This window comes from Lipophrys pholis (assembly GCF_963383615.2).
Source record: "Lipophrys pholis genome assembly, chromosome: 2".
NCBI lineage: Eukaryota > Metazoa > Chordata > Actinopteri > Blenniiformes > Blenniidae > Lipophrys > Lipophrys pholis.
Window position 1 is genome coordinate 7302481 of NC_137636.1, and position 19100 is coordinate 7321580.

Genomic DNA, 19100 nt, shown 5'->3' on the forward strand with positions numbered 1-19100 from the left:
TAACCCTCAAAGCGTCATTAGAGGTTATTTTCTCAGACTTGTCAAAAACTCCTCCGGAAGACAAAAAGAGCAAAACGTACCAAACAACCTATTATATCTTCAATCAGTTGAATTAACTCTTCTGACATGATCAGAACTCAGGTTGATTATCTCCTACATTGTGGCGTTAACTTCAAAATGGCTCAAAGGAGTGAAGCTATGAAGAAGACCACACACACACACACTCACACACACACACACACACACACACACACACACACACACACACACACAGGTCAGACAGAAGACAGAGAGTACAAGTTGACTAAACTGCCCTGTGGCCTACTGAACTTCAGAAACGGCCCCTGAAAGGATCAGATGACGGAGAGAATTTCGTAGCATCACAGCTTAATGTCAGCAGGGTTCAACTGTTGATAACACTGCTGAAGAAGTCACGGGTCCAAATCCCCCGCCGCACAAAATGCAACCTTTCAAAATGACCTTGAAGGACTTTGGTTCATTTAGCGGCGACTGTGGCAGAGGAAGTGAAACTGGAAAAGGTAACTATATAAACCAGAGCTTGGCTGTAGGACTGACTGCATGTGTAGTGGAATTTCACCCACTTGTTTCATTATTAGTTTGCTTCACTTCATTCTTTGTACATTTTCTTGTCCCGCCACTGGGAGTTGATGTGGAACACCAGGAAAGTGTGGCCCTCTAGTGGTGACTTGAGAAACTCCTCACATATTTCATGACATCAAGTGAGATTTACACTCTGAAACCAACTGTAGGTTAAAATAAAAACAAACACAACAATTCAGAAAATAGTTGCTCATATAGAGCTTCACTGGTAGGACTGTCTTTTTTTTTTCTTTTTGTCTAATTTACAGTTCAAACAAACAAAGGAAGCACTTAAAATGGACTTTATTTACACTGGTCAGGAGGCTCCAGATAGTGATCTGAATATTAAAATGATTCACGTCATCACAACCACATGTTTATCCAAAATAAGCAACAGGTTTTTCCTGAAGTGTTTCTCCTGTGTAATGCTTGAAAAGGGCTGTAGATGTACTTTATTTATCCCAGAGGGAGAAATATAAACAGATCGCCTCCTCAAACGGACAGCGTTTGAAGTCCTAAACTGTTTTTCCCCTCCTAAGTCTCAAACTATCTTCCAAAGCAGTTTTGTTCCCCTGGGAAAGCCTTTGTTTAGACCTTCCCAAATAAAAAGACAGAGGGTATTTACAAACAGCACACAAAGACAAATAAATGCCACGTCAACAACAGACAACTACATTTGTCAGGTGTGTGAGATATAGAGCTCGCCCAACGTCACTGGTCAGAGCTTTAAAGAGAATGACGTGGCCCAAAAGGAATAAAATTGTGTTTTTCTGAGGTTTTGAGGACGCCTCTGTTACAGACAGAAAAGGTGACGGTTCAGGACACTGTGTAGAATCAGAAGATTTCTCCACAGTCAGTGACGAATGCAGCAGAAACGTCACATTTTCAGAGGACGTGTGATGTAGGAAAGCACTGAAGTTAAATACTGGAACATCCCTTTCAGTCAGACATTTTTAACTTCATTCATCCATACTCTATTCCTGCTGTTAAGGGCTGCCAACTCTCACGCCTGAAGCATTTCACTCTGAATTTAAACTCTCATGTTAGGTTGTCGGTTTAGATCCATGCTGAACTTCCTGCCTTTCACACTGAAAGATGACAATTCAACTGTTGGTGTCGATGTCGGAGCACAACACCCTTTCACATCTCTCATCGAGACCCACATGTTCATAACTGCTTTCAATGCGTAATACAAATCTATTTTTAGAATGTGTTTTTATGATGTTCCTCTATTTTAATTTGTGCTGATTTCATAATGCGACTATGTAAAGTGTCTTTGAGTATTTTGAAACACGCTATACAAATAAAATGTATTATTACAATAATTATTACCTTTAGTTGTTCACATTTGGACGTTTTTGAAAAGAAAAGTGCGAGTCATTACATGTACATTGCCTAAGACACTGTATAACACTCGTGGTTTTATATGTTTATTTTGTCCTTGATATATTTATCAAATCAATTGTACATAGAACATTCAGTTCTGAGGAAGAGTCACTAAATGGGAAAAAAAAATTCTTCTAAATTCACATTAAAAAAATTAATTTGGCAAACTTCCTTCTTAAAACTTATAAGGGACAAGGCAGGGTGTGTGTGTGTGGTGTGTGTGTGTGTGTGTGTGTGTGTGTGTGTGTGTGTGTGTGTGTGTGTGTGTGTGTGTGTGTGTGTGTGTGTGTGTGTGTGTGTAGTAGTAGTAGTAGTAGTAGCAGTTAGCAGTCCGAGCTTTATCCAGATTGAAGTACAAACAGGTTAAAATTTGACCTTGTTAGTTAAAGTTAGTGTCTGTGGTGTAACTTACCAGGATCCACCTGAGGCCTGTAGTTTCCTCTGTCATCACTGTTTCCACACTTGGTTGAGCTGTTCAGCTACTTCAGCCTGCAGCTATAAGCAAAGTCCAGGGTTGCCAGATCTGACAGCCCATACACAAAAAACCCCCACTCACCAAAAAAAAAAAAAACAAAAAAAAAAACCCACATTTATCATAATCAACGCCTACAGTCTTTTTTGGGAGGGAAATTAAAAAAACAAAAAACTTGACTCTTTTGAACTTAAAAACCAAACACTTATTCTTCCACAGGAACCTCTATTATATCCACTAACCTAAAATTAACATTTTGTCGTTCTTTTTACTCTTTTTACTCTTTTTTTCAGTTTTCTTTTCTTTATTTGTTCTGTTTTTATTTGCTTGTATTCCTTGTTGTAACCTCTGAATGTTGTTTTGTCTAGAATTGCATGTTTTATATAATTACTTTCATAAAGTTCTGAAAGATCTTTTTATTTTTTTACTACTACTTGCTACTACTTCTGAATGACACTAACTACTATTACTCAGGATATCACGTAGTGCAGATGATCCCATTTAGAAATAGATGAACTGAGGATATGTGGAAGTGACGCAGCTTTCTGATGATGTTTTTACCTTGTTTCCATTTAATGACAAACATTTTGTTTTTGTTTTCTCTGGAATAGTTTTTACACATTTTTATCAACCTATTTTTTCCATATCCAATCCAGCAAATCCAAAAATCAATACTGCATTTTTCATACTGAAATATGTAATATTATGACAGATAATGGAACGTTTGCATAATAAATTAAAGATTACTTGGAATACCTGCACATACAACGTACATACAAGAAACAGTATGAAGATTTTCAAGCATACTTTAAACCAATAAGTCATATTTAAATACTCTACTTCTTAACGAATAACAAATTCTATTTTAGAGTAAATGTCAAAATAGAGAAAGTTTGACAGAAATCTGGCATGTTTCGTATTTAGAGAATGTTTAAAACTATAAATTGCTAAATGTGTTAGATTTGGGTTAACAATTATGTGTTTTTAAACTGACTAACTAACTTGGAACGTCTTTTAACGTTATTGGAAAAAACTGAAAATGTAATAATTATAGGAAAGGCTGTGCTGTGGTCTTTTCAACACTAGATGGCACTATAGACTCTAATCTGCTCCAGAAATAGTCACAGTATATTCGACATCAGGGATACATGGCAGAATTGTCTTTAATCCCGCTTGATATTCATTCTTGTATTTTTTTTATGTTAGGAGCTTCTTGGCGGTCTTTGCTCCGCATGACCGGACAGTTCTGATAATGGTGATTCAAACTGTAATAGTCCAACATATGAAGAAGTGTAAATGATACAAGATAGAACCATACAGGAAAAAAAACCCCTGCTAGATTAAAAAAAACATGTATGGTCCTTTGTCTCTTCATATTGTCTGAATGATCTTTGGTCAGTGACAACTGTCATTTTATAGATAACAATATGAAGCTCCACCAACAAGCAGAGACAAATGAAGGAGATCATGTTAGTGAACTGTAAGAAAAGGTTCAAGAGCAGAAACTCTTTTCAAATGTGTTCCTGGTCAGTAGAGTGACTTTTTCCTCTCATTGGAGCGAGGAGTATTTGTTTGGCCTTTCTCCTGTCAAGCCTCTCTCTCTCTCTCTCTCTCTCTCTCTCTCTCTCTCTCTCTCTCTCTGTGGAGTATGCATGTTTTCCCTGCAGGTACAAGGGTTTTCTCTGGTTTCTTCGGACAGTCCAAAAGCAATTTGTGACATCAAATTGCATCCAGATGGTCAAGAAAATAAAAGGATGTGCACTGCGATTAATGCACGTAATTACAATTTGAACACACAAGATGTCAGTGCAACTTAATAATTTCCACATAATAACATTATGCATTAGAAATATCAAATACGTTGGAAAAAAGGCAGTAAAATAAATCTTAACAGGAGAAGGAAACCACTTACATCCTCAGATCATTCTTACCGATGCTCTTTGCCAAATCCCGACAAGGTGTCCCTCGGTGGTTTGACTAGATGGAGGATCAGATACTGCTGGCAGCGCTTCTGTTCTGCTGAGGCAGGCAGAGTACAGGAAGTGGAGCCACCCCACAGAAAGTGGCAAACATCCCATCATGCACTGAACAGAGAACAGCAAAGTGGCAGGATGAATAGCGTCCATCCTATTTTAAAGAGCTGCATTAAAGAGATTGGCGGTTGTTGGAAATGGCACAGGTCTCTTTTCTCATCAATAAACTCCTATTGATGGTGATAAGTAAATGACTTAATATACTTTCATATTGAAAACAAAGGTTTTTATACCCGACAGTTTCTCATCGGTGCAGAGCAATACCACAAGTGTGAGGCTTGTGGTGTAATGCTACTGTTTGACTCATGGGAAATGCTGTAAGACTATCTCAATGATCATTTCAAGGCCACATTAATCATTTATGCTGGTATATGATCTTCTTTTTAATACTGTTGTCTTGTACACTCATGCATAACACAGCTGCTGCAAACATAACGTTTTATTTGTTTAATCTCTTCCTGAACACAATGTCCCAGAATTAGATGAAAGATCAAAATACTATATATTTTCTACTCTGATGACAAAACATGTCTGAAAAAGGTCAATGCTGCCTCATCGCATCACACATCTGTGTTGTCGTGATAAATCTATCCATTCTGCTTTGCATCTTATTTATTTAGTGAGCGCACACGCAACATGCCAGGCAAGACAATTTTACTTTGCACTGACAAATTTAAAACTTGAATTTATGAAAACAGGTTCATTTAAGTGTATGTTTGTCAGAGTGAGAGAGGGATGTGATTCCTATGAAAAAGTCACTGACCAGGCTGCACTTTAATCTCATGTAAAGCTTTCATAAACTGGAGGATTAACGGTGACATCCCACATCATCTCAATCATATGCCTTCAATCTGACGTGCTCATTGAGTCCTGCTATGAATTAAAGAGTGCTCAGTCACTTTCTTCCTATGAAATATCCAATGACAGTGTGCCGTGCGCTATCTTGTGATGACAAAAAGTTCAACAGTTTTTTGTTTTTTTTTCATTTGAAAACATTTTAATCAAATAAAATACATCTATCAAAGAAAGTAAACTTTTAAATGAAACCTTTCCGTCTTATTAGGAGTCTGACTGAAGGGACAGTGGGAAATGAACCTATAATAACATCTGCACAATGACCCATATGAGAGGAAAGTCCACATCTAATTAGTGATACCGTATGAAAGCATTGTGGTCATAAAGTCAGCCAAATTTATCTTCCCTTTGTTTATGTGTTTAATTGACATTTTAATATCGGTTGCTATTGACCGGCCAGTGGAAGATCTACAACCATGACGCAGGTTGTGAATGACGCACGGAATGGGCGTTTTTTCTCTCTGCTGAAACACTGCAAAACAACATAAAAAATAAATAAATAAATACTAATGCAACGTTTTGTTTGGCAAAACAAAATGTTTCACTTAAATAGATTACCTTGAGTTCACAAAGTGTGCAGGGAATGTGACTCTTGAAATTTATCATAGTTACAATTTTGGGGGGGGGGGGGGGGGAATCTCAACTTTTTCAACTTACTTTCTCAACCACGATAATTTCAGTAATCACAATGATGCCATTGCTCTCACTGGGTTTTTTGTTTTTGGAAGATAATTTGTGAATTTCGAGGGGTTGCAGTGACGGCCCGACGCATATGAAACATATGACCACGAGGGCCCCTAACAGCATATCAATTTTAGATTATAATTTTTTTTTAAATTAAAAAAAAATCCCAATGTTAACATGTTGAGAGACAAAGGTGGCATGACTCTCCAAAACAGTACCTTTTTTTTTTTTTCTTTTTTTTTCTTTTACAAATCTGTTCATCCATAGTAGCTTACATGCTGACTGGGAGGATCTTTTCCAATCTCAAATCGATAAATAAATAAATAAATAAATAAATAAATAGATAAATAAATAAATAAATAAATGCATTTATTAGCATTTGTATCAAAGCTGGCCTAGAGATAGATTACAAGGACGTCGTTTGTGCATTTGCCTCCTGAATAACTAGAAAGTGAAGATTGTGAGAACTTTGCGGCAGTTGAGAGGAAGCTGTGATCATAATGTCAAAATACTGTATACATACTACTGGTTTATAGAGTACACTGCCTCGTGTTGTATTTTGTTACTTTTCCTGAAGCAAGTTCAGAAGGCCTATGCCAGCACGGTGCTTTAAATATGAAAGGTTAAAACAAGAGAACTACGGCGTAAATAACACAACTACATTCCATAGATCTGATACTAAAAGCGGCATTCGCAAGTAACCCTCCAGCATTGTTCATGGCATGGCTCAGATGAGACTAGGGGGCCCTGGGCGATTGAAAAGGAGTTGAAACACATGGACATTTTTTACAGTGTTCTCCTCCTCCTCCTCCTCCTCCTCCTCCTCCTCCTCCTCTGTGCAGACAGAGGGGGCAGGTCTTGTTGTAGTGAGCTTCTATTACTGCTCTGGCAGGTGATGCTGCAGCTCACACGGGGCTTGAAGTGCGTCCCCGCTTATCTGGTTCTAATTCCGGGGAGGTGACCTGGTTTCAGCACCGCGGCTCCGTCAACAGCTCCGGAGAAACGCGCAGGTCGCGCGCAGCCCCACCTCGGAACCTCCGACAGCGCGGCCGGTCAGGAGCGGCACCAGCGGCCGGAGCGGAGCTGTCCACACATTCAGCACTTCTCCTCCGGAGGACCGCGGACAGCAGCAGGACGACACCCGGGGGACATTTCGCTCCGGGAAAACCTCTTGACCACAGTCTGTTTTCAGCATGGCGTCAAAATGCGTTGGCCTTTTTGCGCTTTTGATTGTAGTGAGCCAGATTTCTGCCTTCCCCACACCGACAGCCTCCAGCGACGGTGAGTACGAGTGACTGATGACAGTCCAAAGCATTTACAAGGATTCCCCTCTGTAGAAATAATAGAATAAACGCTGGTTGGAGGCTGCACGACTAATTCAGCATGGGGTCGAAAAAAAAAAACCAAACTTGAGCGCACATGGCACACTACTTCAAAATGTAATTAAGAACAGTTTGTAATAGAGTATGCTCATATTTTGCGTGGTGTTTTGGAAGTTGAGAGCTAAAAAAATCCAACGATGAACCTGTTGATTAAGAAAAACCTAGTGGAAAGCAATGCTGTGGAAGTTCAGCCCCAGCTCAGCTGTGACTGGCTTTAAGGCCGCTTGTGGTCTATTTTCGCTGCAGTTTAATCTTTTGTTTGATAATCCGATTAAGCTCTGCCTCTGCGGTGGGGAGTTGGGAGAGCAGGAGAACATCACATCACGTTAGTCTGGAAAACATATATCTCGTAGAATTACATATTAAACAGTCAATTCAGTGTGTTTCCAAATTGAAGCACATCATATGGAATTGCTCAAAAGCTCCGTGCGCTGCAAATTCTTTGTATTGAGAACGTTATTGATAAATGAAAAACATCAAACCAATGCATAATAGAATAATCTCCAAAACAAATCAGAAAAAAAACTAATCTGGAGTTACATTTGTTCAAAATCTGTTATTAAAAATGCTTTATAATTGCATGTGTTTTTCTCTGTTACAGATAAAAATGTGCACAACAGACAGTTGACCGAAGAGCGACCATTACAAGAGCAGGTAAACTCTTCATTCTGCTTGTCACAGAATTAATCTTATCATCCAATTTCCGTTTTTAACAGGCTTTATGGTCACTTGTCAAACAGCCAAGACATTAGCCCAGCAAACATCACTAATCAGAGTTAATATCCTGAGTGGAAATTATTTTGTTAAATGTTCGTCATTTCCAAACAGATTGCTGAGGCGGACAGCGTGAAGGCTGCAGTCCAGTCAGCGGGTAAGAGGAAACCTTATTGCCAATCAATTAACGACTTTATTTCCGCCTGCTGAGTGTGTCCATGCTCCAGCTTTTCCAGGAAAACGAGCTACATCTGTACTGAGAAACCACAGCTGATAAAAGACCATCCGATGACTTTGCATTTGTTGTTTTCGATGATTTTGTCAGAGAGCAAGCAATCCCCAGCGGCCAAGGACGTGGAGTCGGAGCAGGATCGCGATGACTTCACCATGCTGAAGTCACTGGCCGATGGCCAGAAATCGAAGGAGACCACAGAAGCCTCTGTCAAGAAGGAGGATCAGTACATCCCTGATGAATCAGACTCCACCAAGAGCCGACGGCTGGCTGAGGACTACGACTCCACCAAGAACGGGATGGACTACGGCAAGTACCAGGGTATGCCCTGCAACAATGCAGACCGTACCAACAGGCTGGGTTTCGGGTCTGAATCCTTCTGCTCGTGAGACCTCTGCCTCCTCGCATCGACACGGGCAGGCCTCATGCTGTGTGCTGCTGTCGGCCGGCTGGCCGGCCGGCCGGCAGGCCATTAGGCAGACATCTCAAGAAAGAGTAGGCCGAGAAAACACGTGTGTACATGGAGGGGATCAGCAGAGACGGAGAATCAAAGACATCAACACGTGAACGCGAGAGAAAAGATTATCCGCTCACTCTCAGAAGCTGCAACACTCGTGCATAGATACAGTACTACACAAGAGACTTCTGAAGCACACGAGCCGCAGTGGTGTGTCATACTATGAAGCCCAAAGCCCCCCCCTATTTCACCCAAATGCTTTCTTGCAATGTATTTCAAATTCATATATCTCTTCAGATATGTGTGTTTAGTCACGGCTGATTTCCTGAAAGATTTCACTGTATTGCACACGTAATCTGATCATCTCTCTAAGGTGAGGTGACTCAGACGCAAAACGCTGAGTGCTCCACTTCATCGATTCGGCCAGCCAGTTCGGCAATGACAAAGTAGCTCTTCAGATTACGCTTGGTCTAAATTTGGCACAGACGGTCTTAGGTATTCATTTCTTATTTCCTTCTCGAGTGATGCAAAAATAGTCTCGCGATCTGAAGGGAAAGAACATCGCGAGTGATTCCGTCTGTCAGAACGTGTTCTGGCGCTCCTTATTTTTACTGTGTTTGGACCCCGGCATGCAGCGGGGGATGTTATGTAAGGATCAAGCTGTAACAGTTGCACTTTTTAGTCAGTATTACGGATATAGATGTGCTGAGTATGAGGAAAGAAAGGGCATTTGTAACTCACACGTCTTTAGCCATTTAAGGCATGGGAGAGAGACTGACTTCTAAGTTCACATTGATTATCTTATGGTGCAAACAGAAGACGGAAACACTGGAGCAGGTGTCTGTTGAATTAAGAGTCAAGGAAGTACCTTAACTCTGTTGTGTGGGTGTTACAAATGCAGATGAGCATGCTGAAGAGTACTTTTGAGATATCCAGTCAAATTTCTTAGAATGAAAGCAATACTACACATAACAATATATCTACACACGGCTCATAAGTATTTCCAGTCAATCCCTGATGATTTACGTATTTATCGTCTTTGATCAGATGACCCAGAAAGCTTCCGGCAAGTTGATGGTACGCCACTGACAGCTGAGGACATCGTCCAGAAGATTGCAAACAAGATCTATGAGGAGGACGACAGAGGAGTGTTCGACAGGATCGTGTCCAAGCTGCTCAAACTGGGGCTGGTGAGTTGTGAGTTTTGTACTCTGAAACGCTCCTCTGTCCTACGCAGCGGGCCGTATGACATTTTCTCAGCAGGAGTGTTCTCTCTCTTTCTCCCTCTGCACTGCCTGTCTCCTCTCGGGGAGATGAGGAGACGTGTGAATTGTGCTGCGCTCCATAGTCTTGCCTGGGAATTACTATTTTTGACACTTAATAAGTAGTTTTGAGGAGCCTCGATTGTTTCTTGCGGCAAGGAGTTTTGACGGAGCTCATTGTGCGGTAGAGCGAGAGTTACAATCCGTACACGTTGTACTGTACAGTCACGTCTAACAGAACGTTTGCGATTCCTGTTTCTCTTTGTGTAGATCACCGATAATCAGGCGGATACTCTGGAGTATCAGGTGGCTGAGGCCCTCCAGGATCTCATCACCAAGAACGCCAAGATCAACGAAGTTGAGGAAGTCGAGAGCAACGACCAAGAAACCAGGGGGGAGCAAGATGACCAGGGTTCAGATACAACCTCGGTAAAACCCTCAAACGAGTCGTGGTCATGGTCTTAATTGTAACAAAAAACATGTCAAATGTAACAAAAAAAATAAAAAAATAATCATTTCCAGGACACTTGGGAGCCACCGAGGCGCCGTTACAATGACGAAGAGGAGGAGGAGGGTGAAGACGGGGACGAGATCGAGGACGAGGCTGAGAGGGATGCAGAAGAAAGAGGTGACGCAGCGGACGACGGCTGGGATAAAGATACCGAGGAGGGCAACGAGGTGAGCCCAGAAGACGGACTCCAGGACCTGCAGTACTTCCCAAACTTCTACCGCCTGCTCAGGAGCCTCGATTCAGGTACGAAGCACAAACACAGAGGTCACTGCGACATTTCACATCAGAGAGACACAACAAATCTATTTCTCAGCATCTTCAAGCCTGAATGTCATCATGATGAGTCACTGCTTCCTTTATCTATCTTTACTTGTTTTTTCCCTTATACACACATGCAAGTACACACACACACACACACACACACACACACACACACACACACACACACACACACACACACACACACACACACACACACACACACACACACACACACACACACACACACACACACACAAGTAATTATTTATAATCCAATTATCCAGACCCCCACAGTCGAGCAGCATGTGGCTCACTAACACCACGGTAAGCAGTTACCTTTGCTGAATGTTGTTTGTGAGTTCGTCCTCTGCTTTGCTCTTGCAGAGAAAGACACTCAGGAGCGAGATACACTGATCACCATCATGAAGACCCTGATTGATTTTGTGAAGATGATGGTGAAGTACGGCACCATCACCCCAGAGGAGGGAGTGTCCTATCTGGGTAAGAAATGATGATACCTTTCATTACCGTGCCTGAATGTAAAGCATAGAATTAGATTGGAAGAGGTGTTGCTGTCCTTGAACAGTGTCACTGAATGTGTCCGTGATGTAGGGAAATGATGGTATACCACTGTGGGTGTTTAGTGTGTAGTAGCTTGAGAAAGTAATTTTACCTCAAGGACGGTTCATTATATTTTTTCCAACTTTTCAATGGTACCAGGCAATTTAGATGCCGTTTGAAAGCAGATGGAAAAAGTCTCATAAAACTAGTCTCGTCAAATATCTTTTAAAATCAAGAATTCACTTTCTGGTGCCATGTCATGATTGTTTCATCAGGTCCAAAATGGCTATTCCATTCAGACCTGCAATATGGGGCCTATCTTATGTGATTTTCAATACAATCATCACATCTAATATATCTGTATTTGTAGAAATGTAGAACATTTCTAGAACATTTATGTAACAGCATATTAGTCACATTAACCAGCACGTATGTCTTTCTATAGTCTGTTCTATTTACATCAAGTCCACTAATATTCCCTTATCAGCTGATGCAGTGGTGTGTGACGCCTGCACAGACAGATTAGTGTCAGGGCCGCCCTGTTTAACCAGCTTTTTTTTCTTTAATGGCTGAACATCACATCAGTGGGCTTTGGAAAGGTCAACCACCTGTAAGGGACAGCTGTCATCTCTCTGTTTGAACCTCGGGGAATCTCAGACCAAACTTGTTTCCCTTTTGTTTTTAAATGACATTCAGGCCCAGACAGGAAACACTGAAATGATACCCTCTCTCAAGGAATATTCCTAAAATTTAAAATGAAAGAACAAGAGGACATTTGAGCAGCAGGTTTTTGTCATTCTGGTTGCCACATCTTCAATTCTTACATCTGTTTACATTGCAAATATCCTGATATAGAATCACAATAAAGTGATTTTGTTTAATCATAATTATGGCTGACGTACGTATGTTGGCTATGACGGCATTGATCAAATTTCCTTGCGATGTCGCCAAACAGCAGCTGGTCATCGCTTTCCCCTGAAGTGGAACAAATGACCGAGGCTGACGTTAAAGCGCCACAGAAAAACATGCGTGTACCATTACACAAGATGTGGGTTTCCAAGGCAACCCCTCCGGCTTTAAGTAAAAACGGTTGTGGTGAGATAATGGGATGGAATCCCTCCATTGCTTAGCAACATGTTAATGTCATCCCCTTCAGGCCACTTTACCCCCCCACCCCCACCCCATCAGGCCACGGCGCTCCAGTGAGTCACCCAGGTACACAACTGAATACACACAGCTGTCAGTCAGTTTTTATCGGCCAGTGCGTGATGCAGGCCTCAAGATAGAGAGAGATTGAGTGGAGGCGGAAGAAACGTGTGCGTGCATGTGCATGCGCATGTGTGTGTGTTTCTGTGTGTAGGCACAGGATGAAATAATGGACTTCCACTCTGCCCAGGTGGGAGGAGGTGGCTTGAATAACTAGAAAGTTCAAGGGAGATTGAGATGGTTAGATAATGGGAAATAAAATGAGGCTGGAGTGAGCACAGACCACGCAGGAAATTGCAAAGCTCCTTGGTGCTCAGTTACGGTGATGAAGTCGGGCCTTCCCGCTAGTCCTATTATTTTGGAGTCCTTCAGGCGACAATGAAAAGATGCTCGATGTCTGGATCCAATTTGGAGGAGAATCAACTCCTCACGACTAATCCGCACTCACATTTTCTTGTTTGTTATCTTTACATTGGTTTTGCACAGAGTTGTGTTTTGTGCTTATTGCAGAAACCAGAAGATGCATTTCTACAAAAATAGATATTCTTGTACAGAACAGTCGGTTTGACATTGAGTAAGCATGCAAAATAGTGAGCGGCCTCTGAGTGGAGGCTGAGATATTTATTCATCTTTTCAACTTTCACAGTAACAATATTTGATATGCAGCCGTAAAATACTTAAATCATCCTATTGATGCAATAAAAAATTACTAGTATGTTAGAAACCATCTAATAAACTTGGCATTAGCGATTTCACTTTGACACAAACAAGCTGATCTCGGGCGATGAACAGAACATCTGTTTCCTTTATTTTAGAGGATAACGTTCCTGTTGTTAATCCAGCTAGGACTATTTGCTCCATTGAGCATTCTGATGTGTTTGTGTTGTTCCCTATATTCTAATCCTACAGTGAAAACATGCTAATCTCACCTCCATCACATTTTCAGCATTAAACTGCAGCGTTTATGTCAACAATTTCAAAAAAACACTCAAATACTTACTTTCATAATGGTGAACCATGTTTCCATGAACTACATGAAGCCCTTTTCTCGCCATCATCAGCCTTTGAGTCACACGGGCACTGAGTGAGACTTTCAGACAACTCAGAGGCTTTTTATTCATCGTCTGCACAGTGACCAGGAAGCACAATGCAGACGTAATCTGAAGTAAATGTTTGTCCCTCTTCATTCGCCTGCAGAGAACCTGGATGCCATGATAGCCATGCAGACCAAGAACAAGCTGGGCAAGTCTCTGGGGCCTCCCGACTTCACCGTACCCAACGGTAACAAAACCCCACAACCTATACCCATACACAAATTAAAGATAAATAAAATTGTCTGAGTTTACGCGACATGATCAACTATATTAGATTTAACCTCAGATTGTTGGGTGAGCTACTCAATAAATCAGTTGAGTATTTTGAAGATTTCACGCAGATTTCTCAATATGGGGTTTAAATATAAGACAGCAGCCAGAAGGCTTTGCTCAGCATGATTACTCGAAATAGATGGGAACAGCAAGTCTGTCTCTGCTGGAACATGCAAAATCTACCAACGTCTTCTCACTAAGATCACCAGAATGCAAAGTATATCAGCAATTTGTGAAAACAGAATTTACTCCTATTGTCATATTAGAATGTTAAAATGTATAAAAGTGTATTTGTTTTCTCCATACCACTTGGCTACACATGAGAAACACCAAATCAACAAAGATTTTACAGAAAAAAACAACCTCTATGTAGTATGTTTGGTGGCCTTTCCCAGGAGGAAAAACTGAATTGTAGGATAAATAACTTGACCAGCGGCCGAGCAGCGTTTTTTAAAAGCTCTGTGTGCCAATGGTTTGCTGCAGGGAAAAACTTGGACGAGGATGACAACACCAAGGCTGAGGCAGCCAAGATGCAGAAGGAGTACGAGACCCTGAAGGACTCAACCAAAGAGGAGCAGCCGCCTACTGAGACCAGTCAGTCCACAAGACAATCTGATGACCCGCACTGACATAACGCAGATATACACTACTTTGATATAACTGACGCGTAGTTTGATATGATTTCACCACATTGCCCCCTTGATAGTTTTCATGGGAAAAAAAAAAAAAAAGCCTTTTTAATGTTTTTGTTCTTCATATTTTTGTATCTTTATTTTAAGGTTTTGTGTTTTTGTCAAATGTGTCAAATAAACGTGTCGTTCAAAAACATTGAATTCCCACCACATCAGTTAAATTGAGCACAGACAAGCTTTTCTCTTCATGGTAGAACTTCTGACATTGTTGTTTTGACTCAGCAAGCGAGACAAGATAAAAACAACAGAGCGGAGACCGGGTCAATCATAATTAGGTCCCTGAACTAGGCCAGTCCAATAACACTCAGCGGAAGGCTTGTCTGCCATTTTGCTGTGTCCCCCGTCCACATCACTGTACTTGCTCATCAGTTTAATCCCCACACCAACATGTACACAAAGAGAAAACAAGAGATATCAGAAATGAGGACATTTGTTTCTGCGGGAAATGAACAGAAAAGAAAAGAAGCACGTTATAACTGTCCTGAAAGATGGCACTCACTCTTAGAAATCTTTTAAAATCAGAAGCAACATTCACAAGCTTCCATCGCAGACCTGAGAAAATCTGATTCGTGCAGCTTCTAGGATTTTCATCTATTAAATATATGTTATCTAAACCAGGTCCAGAAGCAATATGTGTCATTAGTTGCTCATCTGATACAAAATTTGAATGAAAAAGAGGATGTGTCATGTTTTCCAAATACACAAAAACTTAATGAAATGCATCCATGTCTTTTCTACAGTATATGCGATGCCGCCTGAAAACGTGTTTCCACTGCTGCTGTGAGGTTCATAAATATAGCATACTTATTGCTTTAGGAATTTTTTATGGTCTAAATAATAAATTGATCCTACTGGATGGTGGAGACAGTGGATGGAAAGATAGAAGGATGGCAGTGTCTTTCTCTGCTCCTCTGAGCACTCATGTCCTGGAAAAATAAAAAAGTGAATGTGGATGTCTGAAATGTAAATTTTGGAATTACAATCAGTCATGGAAATTCTCGCGTGTCCTCATCATCGTTTTCTCTTTTTTTTCCCGCTTCAGATCATCCCGGCAAGTCGGAGACGTATCTGGAGGCCATCAGGAAGAACATCGAGTGGCTGAAGAAACACAACAAAGACGAAGGCAATAATGGTGAGATGAGCTTCCTCATTAAAAAGCAGATAAGAGACACTTGAAGCCCGCGTGAATGCAGAGGACCATGTCGACGTGTTCACATCTTATACAACTCATCTCTGCAAACTACCCTCTCCAATCTTTGTTGAGTTTCGAGAGCCGGGCTTTTTAAAACTTCCACACCTCATTGTAACGGGTCAGAGTTGGCTCGGTGAAGAAGAGAACGCTGGAAGCCTCTTTAGTTGGCCTCAATTTGCAATTTAAAACAGAGTGGGATACCAGGATAAGACGCTTCGCTCCAGACTCCATGAATATGGATAATCCTTAATGAGCCCGTCCTAATTGCACTTGACACAGCTGTCTTGTACAAAGACAAAGGTCTATTCACGTACTCCCTCGTACTTGTTCCTCATCATTTATGTCACATGTATGTTTGCATCTGAAAAAGGGACATAGTCATTGATTTAGCACTTGCCCTTTAACTAGCCCATCAATCACTATTACATAAAAATAAAAACAAAAAAAAAAACCTCCTTGCTTAGTGCTCACTATCACATCTTTAACATTGATGCCTGTTCATCTTTCAAGATTTATAGAGCACGCGAGTCTTCATTTATATTTACTGCCTTCTCCGAGCAGCAACTTTCAGCAGTCACAAAGAACCGACCCAGAAACTGCCCCCGTCTGCAGAGCTGTGAAAACCGTGGTCGTTTCACACACAGCAGCGTATTCATTTCGCTGCCGTCGAACTCGCCACACTGTCAAATCAGTGCCTGGTTTTGCTTAATTAAGCAGAAGGGAAATAAATGCTAATGAGTTCTCACTATTGAGGCCATCCGTCCACTGGTGATCGTCATCTCGGTATCGGCCCAAACAACAACAAGCGCTCCAGATCAGTGAGATTCATAATCAAAGTGTTAATGTTCAGCGGCTTGATTTAATTAGGGTTCACGTCAGGCAGCCGAAGCTCTGGGAAAGGAGAGGAGTAAAAGGACTGATGCTGAGCGCAAACTGCTGAGAAGGAAAGAAACCAGAGCAGCGGGGGAAGTTTTGTTGGACGCTCATCTCTGACCTTGCTCTATATAGGACACTTCATTAGCATTCAAGTGTGTGGGGCGGTTGTCCGGGACAACTGGGGCCTCCCCGCCTGCCTGTCAGTGGCCGGGCAGAGGAGACATGAGTGATAATGGTGTAAGAAAAGCAGAGGCCGAACTCTCTCACAGAGTCGGAACATGGCCTCAGGATCACCCAGTTTCCTCATCCTCGGACTCCACTGATATGACCCACAGTCGGTGCATGCTGTTCGAGCTCACCTTGGATGTTATTAAGCCACTCTCTGAATGTATTTTTACTTCATATTCCTTCCGCTCCTCTCGGAGAGAGCCGGGGAACAAAAACCCTTTCAAACAAAGAGCAGCGTCATAGAAACAGAGAGGGAGACGGGGCCATTTATTGTGTTTACTCTACGCGAAAGCTCCCATTAGAACAGCCTCAGCAGGCTGCGTGCGTGAGCATCTGTGGCGGCAGAGTCCGTAAACGTGTGCGTGTGTGTGTCTATGTCCTGTACGCCTACACGCTCCAGAGATTAGCCAGGGGAGCAGATGGAGTTACAGGCGACATCCTTGGTTTTGGCTCTCGGCTCCTCGGCGCCAAGACTGAGAGAAGTGGTGCCGCCTTTAATCACATCCCGCTAATCCCTCTCACACGTCTTGTTCGTCATCTGCAAAAGCGACCGCGTCCCCGAACCGCCGCTGCTAGAAATGTCATCAGGAAGGTGTAGAAGTTTGCCGCGTGACTTTTTGGCTGCCCTTTTGTCCTTCTGATGCCACTTTTCTTTTTGGTAGTCAGCTGGAGCAGATTGAAGCGGCGCTGCAGCTGTTCACCTGCTCTCTGAAACTCATCTGTTTCCATGATGGATGATACAGATTTAGGTTGTGTTCTTCTCTAAATTTAGCACAAAAGCTCCTTTTTTTTTTTTTTTGCTTGGTGATGTCGACCTAGGCAGTCGACCTAGGAGCAGGTGGAAGGAATTTTTAAAAAAGATTTTTTTTTCATAGTAAGTTGTGTTTTTTTTAGCTGATCTCTCTGATGGTTTGACCTCCTTCTGAGGTTCAGACAAACATGCCCTGACCTTAATCCTCCTTGAAGCTTGTTTGGGTGCCCCATCTTAAGAAGAAGATAGTGTTTAATGTCTGATCGTTGCTGCCGACCATCAAATCCTACCACACTGAATTTAGAGTTAACTTCACAGATTAGGCTTTTTTTATTTTTTTGTTTTAAATAAAGTATCAAGTATTCTCGATACCAGCAATGGTTTTACTTACAGATCCGAGAAGAGATCCCAGGAGTTGTGACCGTCAGATTAAAAATTGATCACTATGCCTCTTTTTGCAGATTATGACCTGTCCAAGCTGAAGGATTTCATGGACCAGCAGGTTGATTCGTATATTGAGAAGGGTATCATCGCCAAAGATGAAGGCGACACCATCAAGAGGATCTACAGCAGCCTGTAACACCGTCACCTCTCCCAACCAACTTCTGGCCTAAAACACACGACTCTGACTCCAAGACCTCCCATAAAACCCAGAATATGTTTAGTCCCCCCCCCCCCCCCCCCATGGCATGGTAAAATATATACTATGTATTCAAACCTACCTGCTGATGGAAGCTTATTTATCTTTCCAGACATTCCCAAAATCTATCAAGAGAAATGATTTACATATACTATCAACAAAATCAAAATGCCCACTTTAATTTATTCCTAACAGATAACTAAATGATCTTATTTGCACGCCAAGATAACCACTAGACTGTCACTAAGAAGGACATCAGATCATTTTATGTAACTCATCACACATTTTTACATCTTTGGAAAATGAATGTTTTTGAGGATACGATGCTGTAGCTTTTTCATAACTGTTTCCAAATCATTTTTGCAGCACACATATATCAAATTATGCTCACTATCTGTAACCTGTCTTAGCCTATTATACTTGCTTTTCCCCACTTCGGTGTATGTGTAAAACTTTAATGTATTCTTGCTTTTTACTTTACCAAAAAAATATATACATTTGTTGGATATCATGTCAGTGCTCTATTTTCTCCTGTACCGCTCTGCTGTAATCCATCTGGAGCCCGCTAGGGGGCGATGTCTGAATCATGAAGTCTGTGCATTGTCTCTATGAGTTCATTTCCATCCTATGTAGAGACAAAAGATGAAGTATTTTTAAATGTAAATATTTGTGATTTTTTCCTAAAGTTGTAAAAGCAATTAAAACATTGCCTTTTCTTTACCTGTGTACTTAACTGTC

The 19100-nt window shown here is 41.4% G+C and overlaps 1 protein-coding gene across 4 annotated transcripts; it reads left to right on the top strand.

Moving 5' to 3' along the window:
• Positions 1-6868: 6868 nt before the first annotated feature.
• scg3 (secretogranin III) lies at positions 6869-19081 on the top strand. 4 transcript variants are annotated; one of them, XM_080492564.1, is made up of 12 exons: positions 6869-7311; positions 8014-8066; positions 8241-8283; positions 8452-8679; positions 9863-10005; positions 10348-10506; positions 10600-10831; positions 11234-11350; positions 13814-13897; positions 14467-14577; positions 15718-15807; positions 18184-19081. In XM_080492564.1, exons 1-12 carry the CDS (start codon positions 7224-7226, stop codon positions 18300-18302), a joined length of 1467 nt encoding a protein of 488 aa, XP_080348690.1. In that variant the 5' UTR covers positions 6869-7223; the 3' UTR covers positions 18303-19081. The 4 variants fall into 4 exon arrangements, with proteins under 4 accessions (XP_080348690.1, XP_080348691.1, XP_080348692.1 ...); XM_080492565.1 differs by having other exon boundaries at positions 8452-8667; XM_080492566.1 differs by lacking the exon at positions 14467-14577.
• The last annotated feature ends 19 nt before the right edge of the window (positions 19082-19100 follow it).